The 21,841-nt window shown below is 33.0% G+C and overlaps 1 protein-coding gene and 1 pseudogene across 1 annotated transcript; both read right to left on the bottom strand.

Moving 5' to 3' along the window:
• Positions 1-391: 391 nt before the first annotated feature.
• On the bottom strand, positions 392-4,946 carry LOC133178077 (patched domain-containing protein 3-like; annotated as a pseudogene).
• A 5,646-nt stretch (positions 4,947-10,592) lies between these two features.
• LOC133200808 (patched domain-containing protein 3-like) lies at positions 10,593-15,695 on the bottom strand. Its single transcript, XM_061336627.1, has 3 exons — positions 14,738-15,695; positions 13,505-13,711; positions 10,593-11,986 (listed from the first exon to the last, which is right to left on the bottom strand). Exons 1-3 carry the CDS (start codon positions 15,693-15,695, stop codon positions 10,593-10,595), a joined length of 2,559 nt encoding a protein of 852 aa, XP_061192611.1.
• Positions 15,696-21,841: the final 6,146 nt, after the last annotated feature.

Below are 21,841 nucleotides of genomic sequence, written 5' to 3'. Positions count from 1 at the left end.
CAATTATTGTTCATCAGAAATCCAACAAATTATTGGAAAACCTGGTCTCTAAAGACTATATACGTACTGTCAATGAGGAAGTCGGGCATATTTTTAATATCAACCTCGAGTACTTGTATGTAGAATCAGAAGGATTTTCATCAAAGTAATGACTAATCACAAAATATGAAAATTTGCAGGTTTCATTTTTATTGAGAAAGCAGTTTCTGTGATGTCAAAGACATGCGCCTTTATCTATTGTGAGAACAGTTGTAGGAAGGAAAGCTGACGATGGAAAACTTGGTCATCAGATTTACCATTAAATTTGTTTGTTTGCCATCAATGTCTTTCTTTAGTAAAATATCGAAATATAAAGCAGATGTGTAAGACACCGCTGTGCCTTTCTATTATTTTATTCATTTTTAGCACTAGTTACACTAGTTATTGAACTTTGTCTTTGTATGGTGTAGATTTCTATGTCTTTTTTGGCTTCTATTTTACCTTCCGATGGTCCAACAAATGATAACACAACAGGAATCAAAAGAACTGAATGTGCCAGTCCGAAAAATATTACAAGAAACATTAGCTTGCCGAACGTTTTGAAAATGTAACTTTCTGCAAATCCCAGGACGGAAATACCAACAAGTGTGGAAAACGCTCCGTTAAATATAGGTCCCCCAGATCTGTCCAAGGCGAGGTCAACTTTAGTTGCTCTGTTGTATGCACCTTCATTAAGATAGGCATGACAAATGTGGGCACTGAAATCGACAGAAAATCCGACAGTCATGATGAGATGTATCATAGTTATGGAACTTAGAGAGATGTCTCAGAAATACATGAAACCAAACACTCCAAGGAGGATAGTCATCAATGATGCCCCGACAAGAGCGATTAAAATTGGATGAGGCATGAAGAAGATGGTAACTGCTATTATAACAACAATAGCGATTCCAACAGTTTGCAATGTGCTTGGAAGAAATAGGATAAACTGTTCGAAGTAAATAAACGCATGTGAATACACAATCATGGGAATTGCAGAATCTTTAGTCACTTCCCGCATGCGCAGCATCATCAGACTTTGATCAATAGTTGATTTCATGTTTTTGGTTTTCAGGAAGAATCTAGAGTTTGTAATACTCGTTCCAGAAGAGCCCAATACTACATCATTGGCGTAAATTGGGTTATTTGTCAAAAATGTTCGAAGAGCAGAAATGAATGCAGTCTCCGATGAGTTGACATACAATGAAGATTTTTCAAATGTCGCAAGCCAGTTAAGTTCAAATGAAGAATCTATGTCTTTATCTTCTTTTGCCTTAGTTATAACTGATTTCAGGGTTTCTTGTTTCAGTGAAGATGAATACGTCTGGGTAGTTTTCACATTAAAAGACATAAAAATCTCTCTTGTAAAGTTATCTTCCAACCAACTGTTGAATTTGAAATAGAGTCTTTTGGAGCAAGTTTTCGAAGGGATAGACCCTCCTTGAGATGAATGGCTCCATAAATAGAACATATTAGGTAAACTAAAAAAATATTTATGATTAAAATCTTTAAGACAAAATGAATCATAATCATTTAAATTAGTTTTTTGGGATACTTCTCCAGAGGACTGTCAACGTCGTCTCGTCGTTTCGGTGCATATCCAGCGCATGCGAAGAGTGATAATCCGGATTTTCCATCTTCCCTCAGTGAGTCTATGTCTTTAGTTTTTACACAGCAAACCATACAATGGGGATTGCTTTTAATCCTTTTCTCATTAATAACTATGCATACACAGAAAATTGTTATTTGATTGATGTAACAAAAAAGCACGGAAACACCTGAAACAGCACAAAAAATATTGATTTCAATGAACATTTTTGCATACAGCACATCTTTGATTTTCAAAACTATACTCACAGTAATTTTATGTGCTTATGAAAGATGTGTTTGCAGATCTGACCCAAATAAATTCAATACCCACATCCTTACAATGTGTAACAAACTCTTGATAAAATATACTTAGTGCTTAAATTATCGTGACGTAATGTTTTTTTTAAATTTTTGCCAGAGAGGTTGAGATATTTATTTGTTCTTATGTCTCGTTAATTATCGGCTTGTTAACCAATAAAATGCATCTTACAAATTATCTTGAAAATAAAACCATACATCCTTTGCTTTCACCTCACAATAAAACGTACAAAAACATATATCGTAATTGGCAGGCTTTATGTTTGCAATATATATTAATGTAAATGCGAGAGATTATTTTAAAAAAAATATTGAAACAATTGTACTTGAGATGATGCATTTTGACATTCGATATAAGTTAGATATACGCACAAAACAACATTTTAATTTAGCTAATATTATACATATATCAGATGGCTTCGAGGGTGACATACCAGAATGTTTGCCCCAAGGTGACAGGAAAGTCCTGGAGTGTTATGTCACCCGATGCCGAAGGCAGAGGTTGACATAACACTCCAGGACTTTCCTGTCACCGAGACAAATAATCCAAAATGCTTTCATGACATTAGAATTACGCTCCGTTGTTTACATTTGCTTAGCAACTGACGTCATTACATCTCGAACCCGAGCTACAAATGCGTAACATAAAAACACGTGAAAGTGATCTAGAGGGTGTTAAAACTGTTTCCGTCGGGTGACATAACTGTTTCCGGCGTGTGATTCAGCATTCTTCAAGGTTTATGGTGAAACTTATTACATTTGTGATATAATAGGAAAAATTTATTCAAAATTGTTATATAAAGCACTGACTTACCTGTGTAAATGCAGAAATTTCTGACACTCATGAAAACTGAACTGGCACCGATTACAAAGGCTAGAATATCAGTTACTGATGTAATGGTAATTGCGACTCCACTAGTTTTCATCATGTAGTAAATTCTATCCGATACACTGGCCGTATACTATCGATTCGGCATCAGCAATGCCAGATATTAGAAGGAAGACATCGTCTATACCGATTCCTGAAAGATTTGGTTTATTAAACAAATACATGCTGATCACCATCTGGAAGTGTACAATGAAGGTCAACTCTATAGCGGTATTATTTTGTAAGAAATGTCATTTAAACAAAAGAGTTAAATTAGATAAAAAACTTCCTGGGTATGAATACTACGATTACTTTCCTATGATAAGGAATGGCATAGCGCCCACAATGTTAACGAATTTCACTCCAACGAGACTCGAAAAAACTAAGGAAGACAAGACAGACAGTACAGCTAGAACCCCTACTTGGCCAAGGACTGCCCTGCCTGCTATGAAATTACAGTTCAATTTTGAGGTGGCAATGGATGCATAAACCATCATAAGTAGCAATGTCGTAACGTAGAAAATTATGTCTCCTTCTATGTTTTCCCTCAGTTCGTCATCAACGGCCTAAGAATATGAGAAAGCCAATTCTGATACATTCACAGCAGCAGCTGGAATAGCTTCAATGAAAGCCTTTTCCCATTCTCTTGAATATTTGCTAAGGAGATGATATGTAAGTTTTACTCCAATTGAAGACGTAAGGTATCCATCTAAAGCGGATGGGTTTGCAAGGAGAGAACTTAGCGATTTTTCTTTGAATATTGGGTATGTAATATTGTTTGACAACATCTTTTGCTTAAAGTCACTGCTTAAAAAAAATGTTACCGTCTACAACACAAGATCCTACTGCTCTGGCACACAGATCTTCGAATTTATACTCCTTTTCAGAAATTGAAATCGAGATCGAGGTGCGAACAAATCTATCAGAAGAGGTAACGTCATCCAAGAATGCTGACGTCAACATATTTCCTCTGTCCTTGGTTAAGATTAGTACTTCTGCGTAGGACGAAAAACCTTCATTCACATAGAAATCAGGGCTCCAAGGACATAAGTCATGTAAAAAATCTCTGTCTTGTGAAGCTTGGCTATTCTCGGGTGTATAGAGCTTCTCAACGCCAGTCTCCTCTTCAAAGCGAAGCATGCCTAATCCAAGAAGAAGGTTAACAGTGATGGCGATGGATAGGACTTTAACAGGATGTCTCGCCAAAAATCTTCCATACATTCCAAAGAAATTACCAATTTTCTCTTTATGACGATGCTAGCAGTTACGTACAAATCTGAAATATGTAAATATTATTAGTTTACAGACTGTCGCATTTTTTTGAGACATGTAAAATTTCAGTAATATTTACAAGCAGGAGCATTTTTCTTCAGTTATTTAGTATTAAATAGAACGTGTAAACATTTGGTCAACCAATTACCCATAAATCATTTACAATCTATCAAGTACGTATTCAACACTTTTTTCACACATACCATTGTTTTATGTGTTCTTTTTAGTCCCCTACCACTGAAACCTGGAGGAGGACTATAGGTTTCCTCTGAGTCTGTCCGTCCGTCTGTCTGTCAGTCTGTCCCACTTGGTTTTCCGCATTTTTTTCCCTAAACGCTTGCCGATATTGAGCTGAATTTTGGTATGTGGGTGTATCTTGATGAATTACAGATCGAGTTTGCATTTCGTTCCGCTTCATTGATTTTTGACGGAATTATGGCATTTTCAATTTTAAACGGGAACTAGATTACACTTGCCGGTAGGGAACTAGTATTGCTAATGCAATACTCTCAGAATGCGTGTTTAATTACATAATTATCGATACGCTTTTACAGATTTCTATTTTTTCCTTGTTTGTTTTTAGTTATTGAAACAACAAAACAAGAGCATAAGTATCAATTTAGAGACAATACATGTTCATCTATAATAATCATATTATTGTTATTTCTTGATAATTTGACCTTACTTTCGGATGAAAAATTGGTATTCCTGTTGTAATTTATTATAAAATACTTACAAAAGCTGTAGGGGAAATTAAAGTTTAAATCACACTCCAGTAAATTTTTAAAAGTTTTAATGAAATCTGATTCTGACGAGAATTATGAATTTATGATTTCTCTCGTACTTTCACATCATCTGAGAAATTCTGTTGAAGTAACATATTTAATTGTTAAAGTATTTGAAATATTGACTTTTTTATTTTAAAAAAATGTCATTTTATTGAAAAAGTTGTTAAAATATATGGAATTTTTATCATATAAATTATCATATTTGAAATTTAAATTGTTAAAAAAAATGATTAAGATACAGGTAATTTATGTTTGTTTAAATAAAGGATACTTTCGAAAATTCCATAAACTGAAAATGTGGTGCAAAATTTTAAGATCTGAATTTCGTTTACCTCTTATATTCCTCGTAAAACTATTAATGATACATTCTGATACCTGCTTCAGATTTTTAACATTTCGGAAGACCTAATACGTGGATTAAATTACTTATTAATGTTTGTAGCCAAATTGTATGATAAACAAAATATACCCCACATATACGAATTGCTTGACAAAAAAAAAATAAATAAAAGTTTTTAATTTTCAGAAGCCCAGCCAATCGTTAATACATGTACTAGTACATCAATCTTTGCTCATGGAGTCCCTGGACTTTTATACACTCAACAAAACTGAAAGGATGTGGAATAACAAAAAGGTACCTAATACTGAGGAATCCTGTTTTCTTAAATTTCAAACTAGGACATGTAAAAAAGATTCTTAAGGCTCTTTATTTTGTTTTCCTCAGTTGTGCATTCAGATAGTTCTGTTTTTAAACTTAGCATGAAACCAACATATATGGTGGAATGTGATTTTTTTTTATGAAACTGACATTTCATGGCAACAAAGGGCTGTTTGTGACCATTGAAAGTTAGATGAAGTAACAATCAGGAGTAAAGTATATGGTTAAATTACGAATGCCATGCTTTTGGTGGGGGGGGGGTACAGTACAAGAAATAGTACCCTAAGCGCGCGACAAAAAAAAAAAAAAAAAAAAAAAAAAAAAAAAAAAAAAAAGCGCCGTCAAACATATTTGACCGTTTTGCATCCACAAAATACCAGGATTCTGGCATGAAAAAAAAAAAAAAACATGAAATTAAACATTATTTTAAAGGCTTAAACTTTTACTGAATTTAAGGAGGAATGCCATTCCAAAATTTTACTTACAGATCTTTAAGACATTTTAATTTTTTTCTACTTAAAAGTTATTTATAAAAATAAAACACATTATTTGTGAATATTTTCAAAATCTATGGATAATTTATTCAAAAAACAAGTCACAGCTACATCGGATATGTTAGACAATCATATTTTAAAAAGAAATTGAAAATGATTCTGAGTGATAAGAAAGCCCCGCCCTCTTGTGTTTTCTAAATTTGCAGGTTTCATTTTGTTTAGTAGTTTTGTTTACATGGTAACAGAAGTCATTTTGAAAAATAAAAATATATTTCGTATATCTATCGTTGCTGATCGTCATTTTGAAAAGAAGTCTTTAGGGTTGTCCTAGTCTTCTCCAAGGAAATGCTAGGAAAAAATAATAGGTCTGGCGATAACAATATGTCTTCCCGACTTGCGTTATGGACGACATAATAAAAGATTTAAGAAATAGCCAACCTGTACGGCCAACGTTACACCTAACATTTTTTTCAGTTGGAAATTTTAGCTTTTAAGTTGTTTTTTTTCCAACTTTGAGGGTGGTAATTCCAATGTTAATCTTGGGTTTTTTAATTTTGAATTAAAGCTGGCTTTTCCTACTTTAAAGTTGATTTTTGCCACCTTAAAGTTGGTTTTTTCCTGGAAATTCCATAATCTTGGTTTTTCCAAGTTTAATCTTGGTTTTTCCAGCTTTGATCTTGGTTTTTCCAGCTTTGATCTTGGTTATTCCAGCTTTAATCTTGCTTTTTCCAAATTTTTCAGGCTTCATTCTTTTTATTCCTTTACTTTGTACTTTATTTGCGCCAGTGTTGCTGCTATCTGATAACAGTGGAAATTAACAATTTCACTATACATGTATAACGATGATGATACAGGGTTCTCCATGAGCTGTTTTACTGTGTCGGTCCCGACACAGTAAAAATTTCCCCGACACAGTAACGATTCAAATTTTATGTGTGCGACATAGTAAAAATTTTGCGACACAGTAAGATCTGTGATAATCAGAAAATCAGAACATAAATTCTCTCTAACCTTGACTTTAATCAAACAAATCTACCGTCTTTCAATTTTTAAGGGAGAGCACTTAATTATCTCTTAATTAGGACACTTTGTCTTGCTTCACCTTGCTTTATTTTGTATGCTCTATATTGTGTATAAAATCTGATGAGCCTTTGGCTTAAAGAAAATAAACAAACAAACAAAAATCTTCTAGACCCTCGAGCTCGCTGGACTTTACGCATGAAGGAACAAAGACAATTTTTTCCACACTTCCATGTAATCGTATAATTGCTAGTTGCGTTTTAAAATATTATTTTAAAATTTAAAGATTTATTATAAATATATGTCTTTACTTCATAACCATTATTTTAAATTTAAAGATTTATTATAAGTATATGTCTTTACTTCATAACCATGTCTCTAGAATTATGTCGGCACTGTGAGTCAAACATCGGTCTGTAATCATTCAATTGATGTTTGTACATTATTTTATGGAGACATTCTAATTGTTTAAAATATCCATTATTTTTTTTTTAAATTTTATTGATATGCACGTCGGTTACCATGGCATTTGTGTAACGAATAAGTGATTCAAAATGTTGTGTGTATATAAATTTGTAATTATAATAAATAGTGGTTCATTTGCGAATTTCATCGCGAAATTGCGGCGAATATTCGTGTTTCAAGAAAAGTCTGCAACACAGTAAAATTTCAAACGATGGATAACCCTGTTATAGATGGAATAATTTTCATTGTGTTCTCATATCCAGAATTGATATATTTGGTGCAGTTGTTTTTGTTGCATGAAAAATAGTGTTGATTCATCCTATAAATCAAACACCTAGCATGGTCTCATTTGTTGAAACTCATCCTCAACAGACCGTTCACTGTAGCTCAATCGCTCCGTGATCGGAAGGTCGTGAGTTCGAATCTCAGCCGCGACTGATCTAAATCGATAAAAAATAGGAGCAAACTGTTCCTTCGCCATGCGCTCGGCATTTTGAAGTGAAAATTGCGGGTCTTTCGGATGATACCTTAAAAACCGAGGCCCCATGTCACGGCAGGCGTTGGCACGATAAAGATCCCTCACTGTTCAATGGCCCTAAGTGCCGAGTAAAGGTCAAAATTTGAAGCCCTTCGCCGGTATATGGTGACGTCTTTATATGAGTGAAAAATTCTCGAATAGGACGTAAAACAACATACAATCAATCAATCAATCATTCTCAACAAATTTATATATGTCTGATCTCTTAACTATGTATGGTTGAAATGTTCTCGTTTACTGAGTTGGTTGAATGTACTAACCCTCTCGTAAAATGTGACGTATCTTTGTTCATTTGTACTGTTGTTTGTCAATCATTTATTGTTTGCGACCCATCAGAGGAATGGAAAGTGAACAATTTTTCCCCAAACATATTTATTGTTTGTATCTCATATACCAGGAATACAAGTGAAATGTACAGTGCATGTATGTAGATAACATTTGAAAGAATTTAAAATGACATGATATTGAAGTTTCTTTAAATTGTTTTAATCAATCACAGTTGATTCATATCAAAGCTTTCAGAAAATAATTGCTTTGCAGGTACATTATAACCCTTTCATTTCATTAATTGTATTTAAATCAGATTTTTTTCTGTTACATATGTTTCATGATGTATCCAACAAACGTTTTTTACTTATAATAATGTATTAAATGTCACACATATTTTATATCTATATGAATGCTGGACTTTTATTCATTTCAAACATATCGGGAAATTTAAAATTAAAAAAAAAAATAAATTAATAATGAGTAATTTGAGAAAATTCAAGTCATGCATGAATGCTTTGGGGAAGGTTAATTTTAACATGAATTCTTAGACGGATTTTCTGCGTTTTTTCGAATTCTTATGTTAAAAATACCGGAAGAGTTAAAACAGATCTGATATTCTCAATTCCTGATTATTTCCTCTTAAGGAGTACAAGAACCTGCCTGGTATCAGATAATACACTGTATTATCCTTTAAAAATAAAATATAAACTCTTCTGATAAGCCACATTATGAATTGTCTCTCTTTCAAAAGTAATTGTGAAAAGGATAAAATACAGTATTCAGATTCGAAACGGAAAACTCGCAGGAAAAACCGTGATTGACATTTTTACATGGACTGAAAGATTATTACATGCACGATATAAATGTATTTATAGTACTCGTACAATATTACTGGACACGTTTTTTAAAAAAGATTCATTATATTTAACGATCAAATTCTTAAATCGATATTATATGGTACGTCTTTGAAAGCATGTGTTTATTTGGTAAATACGAGTGTTGTCCCCAAAACGCAATAATTCATAAACTACCCGGCCACAATTATTCATTTTTGGAACATTGTTTTGAAATGATATTTTCCTTATTTTTACTTAATAATATAAGATTAGAAACGGCATTTAAAGGAAGTTATATATATCGGTAGTTGGCGCAGAGCCATTTCTTCACTTTTAGAAATAGCAATGTCCTGGATGTTTTGGGTCTTACCAGATTGTAGAAACAATAATGTGATAAAATGTACATCGATTAAAAACTCTATGATCTGGAGTACTAATTTTTGAAAAATTAATTAATATATTATCAAATGTGGCAATTATATGACGTTATATATGCATACATTTCCGTTAGACATTGCAAAAAATGGTGAAGTTAGACATAAGTGTAGCGCACCAAATTATCATTCAGAATTGTATTGAACGGGTTGTAACTCCTGTTCATACTGGAAAAGGGATGGAAACATTAAAATGACACACATAGATGTCTTGGACACTCATTTGTTCTTGAAACAAGAGATTCCATGAAAACTTTACTTATTAGACTGTAGAGGCACTTGGTAGACCCCAAAAATGACAAACTGAAACGTAAAGAGCTTGACCTTATACGTGGGGATCGCCGTTTAATACTCCAGAAGTTCATGATCAGAGTTCTGAAGCTTTCTATTTAAAGAATTAATTTTGCCATCGACTAAAAATCAATGTATTGTCGAATTTCTGCTTCAAAAAACTCTTTGTAATTCGAAAGAAAAGAGGCACTATTCCTAGACACATTTTCAAACGCCATAAATTAGCAACCGTTTTGACGCCGTTGGTATTGCGAAGACACCTATATGTTAGACTGGTTTAACTAAGAGGAAAATGTTTTTTATAGAGATATTTCGTTGAAATTTCTAATATTGAAAAAATGTTGGTAATGATGCATGTTAATTCTTACATGTAACATTATGGTATCAGTGGAACAAAAAAATATTTAAAAAGTTCGCGATTTTTGGGACAGTCCTCGTATTTTCGTCATTTGTACTTGTAATCGAGACTTAACCCGAGTCATATAACAGCAGAAAATATTTAAGAAAACGTTTTTTTTTCAAATTTAATGATAAAAACGATTAATAATTGTCACACTGATTATGAATACTGAAACAAATTTTGATAGAAACATATCAATAACAAATATTAATGATACTTTAGATGATTGAAAACAATTATGATCTTTGTAAAATGTTCCAAACTGAGAGTTAATTAAAAAAATATGCAAAAACAAAACAAACAAACAAACAAATAACCAAATTATTCTGTAATCAAGTAGATAAAGCATTTGAATTTTGTTTTTGTATGGTGAAGATTTCTATATCTTTCTTGACTTCCTTCTTTTGTTTCAAAGGTCCAATATATGACAGCACAATGGGAATTAAAAGAACTGAATGAGTCAAACCGAAAAATAAAACAAGAAACATTAATTTGCCAAACGTTTCAAAGATATAGCTGTTGGCAAATCCTAGGACCGAGATACCAAGAAGTGTGGAAAACGCTGCGTTAAATATTGGTCCCCCGGATCTGTCCAAAGCGAGGTTAACCTTTGTGGCTCTGTTGTCTGCGTCTACATTAATATAAGCGTGACATATGTGGGCACTGAAATCGACAGAAAACCCCACGGCCATGACGAGGTGTATCATGGTTATAGAGCTCAGAGAGATATCCCAGAAATACATGAACCCAAACACTCCAAGGAGGATAGTCATTAGTGTTACCCCGACAAGGACGATTAGGATTGGATGAGGCATGAAGAAGATTGTAACTGCTATTATAACCACAAAAGCGATTCCAACAGTTTGCAAGGTGCTTGGAAGAACTTGGATAAACTGTTCGAAGTACATAAACGCACGAGAATACACAATCATTGAAATATCAGAGTCTTTAGTCACTTCTCGCATGCGCAACATCATCTGACCTTGATCATTTGTAGTCTTCATGTTATTGGTTTTCAGAAAAAATCGAGAGGATGTAATACTCGTTCCAGAGGAGTCAATTACTACATCACTGGCGTAAATAGGAGCATTTGTCAAAAATGTTTGTAGAGCAGAAACGAATGCAGTCTCTGAGGAGTTGACATACAATGGTGATTTTTTAAATGCCGCTAGCCAGTTTATTTCAAAAGAAGAATCGATGTCTTTGTCTTCCTTTGCTCTGGTTAGCACTGATTGTAGGGTTTCCTGTGTCCGCGAAGATGAATATGTCTGGGTAGTTTTCACATTAAAAGACATAACAATTTCTCTTGTAAAGTAATCTTCTAACCAACTGTTGAATTTGAAATAGAAAGACTCTTCTGGGGCAAGATTTCGAAGAGATAGACCTTCTTCAAGATGAATGGCACCATAAATAGAAAATCCTAAGTAAACTGCAAAAATGAAAATAATTGCAATCTTTAACGCTGTATAATTCATTATCTTTTGAATGAGTCTTTTTGGATATCTCTCCAAAAGACTGTCAACGTCGTCTCGTCGTTTTGGTGCATATCCAGCGCATGCGTAGAGTGACAATCCGGTTTTTCCATCTTCCCTTAGTGAGTCCATGTCCTTAGTCTTTAAACAGCAAACTATACAATGGCGATTGCTTTTAATCCTTCTTTCATTGATAACTATGCAAGCACAGAAAATTGTTATTTGATTGAGGTAGCAAAACAGGACGGATACCCCTGAAAAAGCAAATTATACATTGATTTCAATTAATGCGCAAGAACAAATCTTTTCAAAAGGGTTTATTTTTTGTGTTCAATCAAAAACTTGGTTAAATTGGAGATCTAAGTTAAAAACTATAACCTTTGATTTGCAAAATATTATTTTAAATTCAATTTTTTAAATACAAAACTTTCATTGGGATCAATCCAGTTTTGATTTTAATTCTATTTTTTTTTTTTTGCGTGTTCATTTCTGCTATTGTCTAATGTTGTTTGACATTAATTTCAATAGATAACAAAACTTTATGAAATTTTGACATTATCTTAGATTATTTAGTTAATTAAAAAAAAGAAAAAAGGGAGATTTTTAAGGTTATTTGTTCAAAATTATGGATAATTCATGACTAGTCTTTTATTAAAAAAAAAATTAATTTAACATGGAACTGTACATTAGCTCTCGGATGTTTGTCTTAAGTATGTCACTCGATCGTATCTTTTTAGAAGTTTGGTCAGAACCTCTAACTGCAAATCTTTTTATTGCTATTCAATTCTAATAACATATTTCATTTCTGCAATTTATACATTATTTGATTTAAAACTGGTCACAAAATCATAAAGAAACAAGAATGATTTCGGTATTATATTCTAAGAATATTAAATATAGGTTTCAATTAATATTTCTATAACAAGAGAACAAAGTTTTCACATTCATTCAGCAGACTATGCCAAGAAATGGAAATATATTGAAGAAGTCAAGATATAAATTTTACATATTGCTTTTTGCCTGAAAAACCCATGTTTTGATCAATATCTCAAAATTTACTTCATGGCCTCAACTTTTTCTTTCAAAATTTGAAAATACACGATACTCTCAACTCAAAGCTAGATACAAGAAAATACTGTAGATTCCCAAATACTAGTATACAATGCACGCGAGAAATTAATTATCGCGTAATTTTGCGAGAAGCAATACCCGCGAAATAAAAAATTATTATCATTAATTTTATGGTGCTGAAAAGCATGTAAAATATCTAGATCAAACGTCTACTCGCGAATTATTGTTCTCGCGACGGGCCATTTCGCGATATTAAGTACTCACGTAAAATGAGGAATGTACAACATTTTATTGTCTGTTTAGATTTTTTATATCCAAAATATGAAATTTTATCAGTGCAAAAAGATCACACAATAAGTTACGCACATTAATTTGCAGGATTTTTCAATACTTAATATATTTCAAACTGTTTTACTATATAAAATCAGGTTATATTTATTGCCATGATTACATCTGCTAAAATAGGATGAAGGTTAAAGTGAAAAACCGAAATGTTGCAATTTAAGTGCGAAAAAGTCAAGTTTATTGTACCTTTGCTCAATAAGATGCACACTGACCCCAAGTTTTCTTTGCAATTTTGAGTCATGCTATAAGAAGTTATCTAAAATATACTACTAAAAAAATCCTTGATATAACTAATGTCAGGAGTGACATACCTTAAAACACATACACCACGAAATTCCAATCAAAATTTGAGTTACCTGTGTAAATGCAAAAGTTTCTGACACTTCTAAAAACTGAACTGGCCCCGATTAAAAAGGCCAGAAAATCAGTTATTGATGTAATTGTAATTGCAACTCCACTGGTTTTCATCATGTGGTAAACTCTATCCGATACACTGGACCTGTCTATCGATTCAGCTTCAGCTATGCCAGACATAAGAAGAAAGACGTCATCGATACCGATTCCTGTAAAGATTAGGTTTATATAAATCTAAAAATGCATGTTGATTAACATTAAAATTGCCCTAGCAGGATCATTGTGTCAGTATCCTAAAGGTCCATAAGCCTAGATGATCACCTGAGTACCATGAGTTTCTGTGGCTCTGACCACTTAAGGTTTATCATCCCTCTGTCCACTCATATAAAATATTTCCCTAATGCTTATAATTATTAAAAAAATTATAATTCATAATTAAAATATACAAAATTTAAGCATATCTTGGGAGGCCTTATTTTGACAGAAATAGTAGATTTACTTCAATTTTTTTTATCAAGCAATAATAGTCATTTATACCAGTTAAAGTTATCTGTCTTATCAGAGTATCAATGAACCTGAAGTCCCACCTATAAAAGGATTTCTGGTCTCATGTGACTAAAAACCCTATTTTGAATCATCATTGAATCTTTATTCAAACAATGTTCCCAGATATAAGCCCATGAGTAAAGAAACGATTTTTTAAAGATACAATATGTTTTCAATATTTTATTTCACTAACTGTCCAACCCTAGGATCCAGTCGAACCTTGGGCCATGGATTTCTCAAATTTGGTTTCCTCAGTATTATGATTAAGTATGCAAACAGTCTCCTGCCAGATATCCAGGAGTTAGGAAGATTACATTAACTTTTTAACATCTCTCAGGCACAAGGGAGAGGGGTGAGCACTGAAATTCACAATATTTGTTTCCCTTTACCCAAAGATGCTATGTACCAATGTAACAGGAAAGGAGAGAATGTATGACTTGACTGGGAATCAAACCCGGAACCCTTGCATCACTAGTCAGGTGCTCTAACCATTGAGATACCAGGCCGCCATCTACTGCCCAAACCATTACACCACCTTTGGTTGAAATTGGTTCCTGAAGGACTCAAAAGAAGAGGAAAGTTTACGACCGACGGATGGAGCAACCCACGAGAAAGGACAAAACAGATAGCAATAGATAACTCAGATGACCTAAAATTCAGTAGAATGTGTGAATATTATGTCTACTTACCTATGATAAGGAATGGCATAGCGCCAACAATACTAATGAATTTAACTCCAATGAGACTCAGAAAACCAAAGGAAGATAAAATCGACAGAACGGCCGCTAGAACCCCTGCTTGGCCAAGAAGACCTCTGTCTGCTATGAAATTACAATTCAATTTAGAGGTGGCTATTGATGCATACGCCAGCATAAGCGACAATGTTACACAGTAGAAAATTATGTCTCCTTCTATGTTGGTTTTCAGTTCATTATCTGCTGCCAAAGAATACGAGAAAGCCAATTCTGAAACATTCACAATAGCACCTGGAATAGCTTCAATGAAAGCCTTTTCCCATTCTTCTGAATACTTGCTAAGGAGGTGATATGTGAGTTTTACTCCAATTGCAGATGTCAGAAATCCATCCAAGGTGGACGATTTTGCCAGAAGAGAACTAAGAGATTTTTCTTTGAATATTGGGAATGTGATATTGTTTGACAACATCATTTGCTTAAAATCACTGCTTAAAAAAATGTCACCGTCTACTACACAAGTGTCATTTGCTTTAGCGCACAGATCTTCGAATTTATACTCCTTTTCAGAAATTGCAATCGAAATCGAGGTGCGGACAAATCTATCAACAGAGGCTACGTCATCCAAAAATGCTGACGTCAACATATTTCCTCTGTCCTTGGTTAAAATAAGCACTTCTGAGTAAAATGAAAAACCTTTATGCACATAGAAATCAGGACTCCATGGGAATACATCCTTCAAACTATCCCTGTCTTGTGAGGCTTGGCTATTAATTGGTGTGTAAATATGCTCGATTCCAGTCTCTTCTTCAAAGCGAAGCATGCCTAATCCAAGAAGAAGGTTAACAGTGATGGCGATGGCCAGGACTTTGACAGGATGTCTCGCCAAAAATCTTCCATACATACCAAAGAGATGACCAATTTTCTCTTCATGCCTGAGATAACATTTACCCATGGCTCTGAAATATTGAAACTAATATGTTTTACGGTGCAAATGTTCGTGTGAGCACAGCTGTATTTACACATATATTTCTGGGTATCATCAACAAACTTTACCATTAAATAGCTTACACTTTTTTAATTTCATCAAACAGCATAATACTCAGTCTATACTTGGACGTCACATGACGTCCTATGTAAGAGTTGCACTTATGCTCCAGAGTCTAAATAGACTTGTTTGGTTCATCTTGTTATAGCGTTATATTGCCAAAGTTTTGTAAGCAGAAAAATATTATTCTTGAACATGACTATACTTAAGAAGGAAACCCCTTTTGTAAGCAAAACCTTTATACAGTAGTAATAATTTTATCGCATCAATCCACGAACTTTTTAATAACCCCTCGTACAACTGCATATGTACATGTAAATAGAGCGTGTTTTGTTATGTTTGTTTTTCCATAAAAATGCCTATTCTTTTATCAGACACCAGATACATATTTAACACGTTAAATCAGCTTTACACATATATGGGTACTTTTTTTTCTAGATTTATACATTTCTTGTTTGTTAACTTTGTCCTTACTATGCTAGCAGCAGAGTGCAGTTGTAGTTAATCAAGAGTCAATTATATAATTATACATGTACATGTATTATTGGGAATTTTTGAATGCTCTGTCCCAAAGTGTGACAATCTTTATCATTTTAAAGGAGGAGGTAATGATGTTAAAATTGCGCCCCAGTAAATTTGCTAAGTCAAGAGATAGCCTATGCCTATTAAGGCTGTAGCTTCAATTTGTATGATCCTTAGACCAAAGAAAAGACTTCTGTCGAATACTGGGTTTTTGCTTTAAAAAAGATTTAAAATATTGAATAAATACATTAAAATATCGACGTTTTCTTACAAATAAAAATAACTAACATTTTGAATGAAAACAATAATAATAATTTAAAATATTAAGTTTCTGCTATAAATTAATTTAAAAACTTGTGCTTTGGTTTCCCTTTATTTTTTTCTTTACATAGATGAATAGGGGGAATTTTGAAAATTACATATACGTGGAGATTTGATCATCATTTTTAAGCTCTGTCTGAAATGCAAATGATTATTAATATAATAACTAAAATAACACCCTTTCGTATGTGACGTCATACACACGAATTATCCGATTGGATGGTAAGAAAAGGATGGCATTTTGAACATTATTTTAATTTAATGGCTTAATTCGGAATTATCATCATAAAAATTTTACTACTTATATATGTATAGAAATCGAATAATTATGAATTTTGAATAATGTAACCTTATTTTACTTTTGATAATTAACTGAATCATTAATTGCTACCAGAGCAGAGTTTTTATCCGAATTAATATACGTGTAATTTTTTTTCTAGATCACAGATCATTGTCTCTTAATTTTGGAAATTGTTCGCTTCTTTAACATTGTAATTAAACCTAATTGATTGAGTAAATGAATAATATATGTATTTCTCTTTATCATCCGTAGCTCAATCGGTAGAGCGCTCGCTCCTTGATCGAAAGGTTGTGTTTCGAATCACGGCCGCGACGACTGACCTAAGTCGATAAAAAATTAGGTAGCAACTGTTCCTTCGCCAATTAAGCGCTCGGCACTTTGAAGTTAAAGTTGCGGGTCCTTCGGATGAGACCTTAAAAATCGAGGCCCCGTGTCACGGTAGGCGTTGGCACGAAAATGAACCCTCAATGCTCCATGGCCCTGAGTGCCGAGTAAAGGTCCAAATTTTAAGCCCTTCACTGGTATAAGGTGACGTCTCTATAAATGAGTGAAAAATTCTCAAACGGGGCGTGTAACAACATACAATCAATCAATCTTTATCACCCTATCAACTACAATACGTTCTTAAGGTATGTCACTCTTCAGCTTTTGAGAAAAGTTTGGTCAGAACCTTTAATAACAAAATTATTAATTACAATTTAATTTCTATAACATATTTGAATTAAAGAATGGAAATTTTTAACATTCAATTCAAAAGAAAACGCTCTCAAAATCAGCAAGAAATAAGACTCACTTGGGACTATTTCTTGTGGTGGAAGGATATACAGAAATTCTCAAAACGTTTAGATTTAATTTATTCAATATGTTGGAACTTTGGCCCAACATATATTCACTCACAAAAATTTTCATAGTACTATATGCTAGAAACATACAATGTAGGTTTCACATGATATTTTTAGAACACATTCAGTGTACACTTTTTATCAGCATTCTTTGTCAAATGTTACAAATATATTAAAATTAACTTGTTTTCACCTTGAAATTTGCATTTGACCCATATCTCAAAATTAACATTAGTGGCTCCACAGTATTGTTTCATTAATTTTCTTAAAATTACACGATTAAAGCCTTGAAATAGCCAATGTCAGGAGTGACAACCTTAAATACAATTATAATTTTTCTTTAAATTACTTTTCATCAGAAACCCTGCCTATTATAAACACATCAGTCTTCGCTTCTGAAATCCGAAATTTCTATAAACACTCATCAAAACTGAAAGGCGATAGAATGATTTAATTAAATAAACATACCAAGTACTGAAGTGTGCCATTTTGTAAAATAGCTGTAACCCCCCCCCCCCCCCATAAAAAAAAAATTAACAGACCAGTCGTCCATCCCAATTTTCCAGACAAGCGAGCTACATATCTGCAGCTACCATAGGCTTTTTGCAGAAAATTCAATTAAGATAGATTTGAAGTATTAGACTACAACATAAATCATGCTCCCACCTTGTGCATACATGTAACAAAGAAGTTCTCGTCTGATTCATAGTCAAAATCACAGCTAGATCGCAGGATAATACGCAATAAACATGATAAAATTTCAGATAAATAATGTATACAAGTAATTGATGTAATAAATTTGTAGAGTGCGATAAAATTTTTACATATAATTTGCCGAGTCTTTCATGTACTTTAGCGAATAAAACAATATACAACATTGTATAGACTATTATTGCTAAATCAACATTCACAGATGTGAACAAGACATAGTCTCAAAGTGAAGAGCGAAGTCTAAATTTTTTCCAGCTAAATTCGACCAAACTGGTTTTACTGATTACACTTAAATTATATTATTTAAATTTGCCTTAAATTTGCAGATAATGACAAAACATATACCTCTGTAAACATATACCTCTGTATAAATACACTGGAAATGTGTTCCTAGTTATGAAATAATGTCGGTGACATTCGATCAATCCCGTATGGTGTTTGAAATTAACAAAATTATAATAAGATATCTTCTTTTAATTTGATGTGTTAGTAGGAAAACAATGTATCTTTCTGTGTCAGCGGATATTATACACGAATACGCAGTTTGTAGCAGTGCTGCATAACGCTTTATAAATTTACATAAATATGAAGCAGATTATCCGAAAATCCGTGATTATATTCCAACCGGATCCCACGATCAATAAAGTTCATTGAACCATAGGGTTTATTAAAATACTTGGAAGACAAGATTAATTCATTAGTGATATTTAATTTTGAAGTGTGATCTTAGGAACAACAATAAAGTGAAAGGTATACTAATTTATGCCGGTATTAAAAAAAAACACAAGCCGATGCTTAGAAAGTAAACCTTGGTGTTTGCAAAAAAAAAAAAAAATTAATTAATTTTTAAATCTTTCATACCGATAACAAATCATGAAACTCAATAACCATATTTATTTTTTCGCCTTTCTCCTATGATTCAAATATTCAGTGCATCGCTTGAAATATCATTGATAAGTTGTATATCATCCCCCCCCCCCCCCAATTAGATTTCAATGTACAATGTATCTACAGGAATTATATAATATTTACATGTAGTTATATTTTACCTTAATTGTAACTTATATTCTAAACCTAGTATACAAGCAGTATCTGTCGTATGTGTACTAACCACTATTTGTGCCAACAAAGACTGGCAACCTGCAATTTACTTCTGCAACTTGTAGAAGGAAGCACTTAAAAGGATAATTCCAACAAAATTGAGGAGTGCTTAGATAATTTAAACATTTAAAATCTAGGGCCGATTTCATGATTTGACTCCATCAGTTATATTGTCGTGCTTTCGAAAATGAATACAGATTTATTCACAAAAGCAGATAAATCGAGACTTAAACCATTAGTTTTCATTTTGTATAGATAGGAAATGGTGGATGATTAACTTAGTCATATACGGGAATGAGAGGGTTTAATTACACGTAAAATGTATTTGATATAAGTTGTAAGACGACTTTACGTTTCTTTGAACACAATGTCTCTACACTTCGTATTATTATTATTAACAATGAAACACCCTAGGTACCATTCAAATGTACGTATGAATGGAGCAGTTCTGTTCTCATCTGACCGACTCAATCGAAACATCTCTTGCATGGCCCCTTTTCTTCCAGATCGGGTTGTCAGAGGAGGCCGAGCGTCGTGAGAATTTTGTACACGTACAGCCACGTAATTAATCGCATCATACGCAATCAGATATGGTCATACTTGTAATTACTTAACTGTACATACTTGAGTGTAATTGATGAAAATAGATTACATAAAGCTGGTCACGAGACTTATGTAACTGATTATCAATGGACTACTCTGTGTGTGTTCCGTATTATATTACTTTATAAATTACATTTAGTTCAACAAGAAGTTAATTCTAAAGACTCTCATCCAGAAGAGTGGATTTCAGTGCTTATCAATAACCTATTGAGGATCTACTCTGTATACCTTCAGCAGAGTACAGATGTGTCTCCTAATCTGGCGACAAAGTCTTAAACAAACAAGCAAACAAAAAATAATTATAAACAAAATCTATACTTATAAATTAACAAATTTTGAAAATAAACTCCGAAACGGGTGCACCAGAGTTCTTACTTCCTCCTCTAACAATACACTAGATGCAAATTTATGTCCGTAAACTATATTTAGATTTCACTCGCATAGTAAGTATCGTACATTAAATTAAAAGTCTACTTTTATTTTCTATAAACAGCCACGAAATAGCAAAAAAGTGAGTACGGTGGCGTTTCCGGTTGGCGGATCAAAGTTACTGGCAATTTTTAATGAAACTGACAACAAACAATCGTTTATTTATTTCATAAAACGTCATCACTGAATTATTCAATCAAAACTTGATTTAAATGATATAAAAGAAATAAGTTGTGATGGCCGATTAAAAAGGGAAATGTGCAAATTATTTTCGTCATTCACCGATCTTGATGTTGACGGAAGCTTCTAGAACTTCATATAGCATCGAGCCCGATGTTAAAAAGAAAAAACGAGGCGATTATCTAGATGCATGAACATAAAAAAAAAATTTTTGTGTGAATGGTCATTGAAATAATGGTACATCATTGATAACACTATAAGTTGTGAATATATTTATATGTCGAAAGACTATTACATATACATGTATGAAGTAGGTTTTCCTAATACATTTATCGGTAAAATTTGTATATATTTCTTACTGAGAGCATCGTGACAACGAACCAGAAGTACAATTTGTGCTTCGTAATTAACTTGCTGATATGAAAAGAGAAAATTAATAAATGAGGTATTGTTCAAATACAATTAAAGATATAAAATTTTGTGCTTTAATCAATTTCATTTTTTTCTGAATACAGTCTTTTGTATCAAATACTCGGCCTATTCATAGGGCGTTAAAGCTAATTTTTACACAGGTACTCGAGTCTTGGTTTAGAAATATGTTTGTACCTTATTGATATGTGAAAAAAGTAAAGTACTTTTTTTTTACATACCAATAAGGTACAAAAATATTTATAAACCAAGACCCAAGTACCTGTGACTTTTTACCCCCCCCCCCCAACAATTTATCAGTAAAATGTGCATATTCGCTGCTTTTATCCTTTACGGAAATGAAATAAGAGCATCTAAAGTACAACATCTATAACATAGTATAACAGATTTCACAATAAACGTCAATTAATGAAATTGTTATTTTTCAAAGTTTTTGCCCAAAAAATGGGGGAGGGGGTTGGGTGGAGACGTAAATCTACTTCATGCGGGATTTTGAACAAAGTATTTCTTCCTACTATATATATTAAGCCTGTAGGTTTTCAGTAGAACTACAATATATTTTCTGTCGGCAGTGGTATGAATTCAATTCCCCGCTCTTGCGCGGGATTTCATCT

Source organism: Saccostrea echinata, unplaced genomic scaffold (genome assembly GCF_033153115.1).
Source record: "Saccostrea echinata isolate AGI-Se365-2 ecotype Australia unplaced genomic scaffold, CSIRO_AGI_Sech_v1 ptg000002l, whole genome shotgun sequence".
Lineage (NCBI taxonomy): Eukaryota > Metazoa > Mollusca > Bivalvia > Ostreida > Ostreidae > Saccostrea > Saccostrea echinata.
The sequence above is the reverse complement of the archived record's forward strand: the minus strand, read 5'-3'. Positions and strand labels throughout refer to the sequence as shown.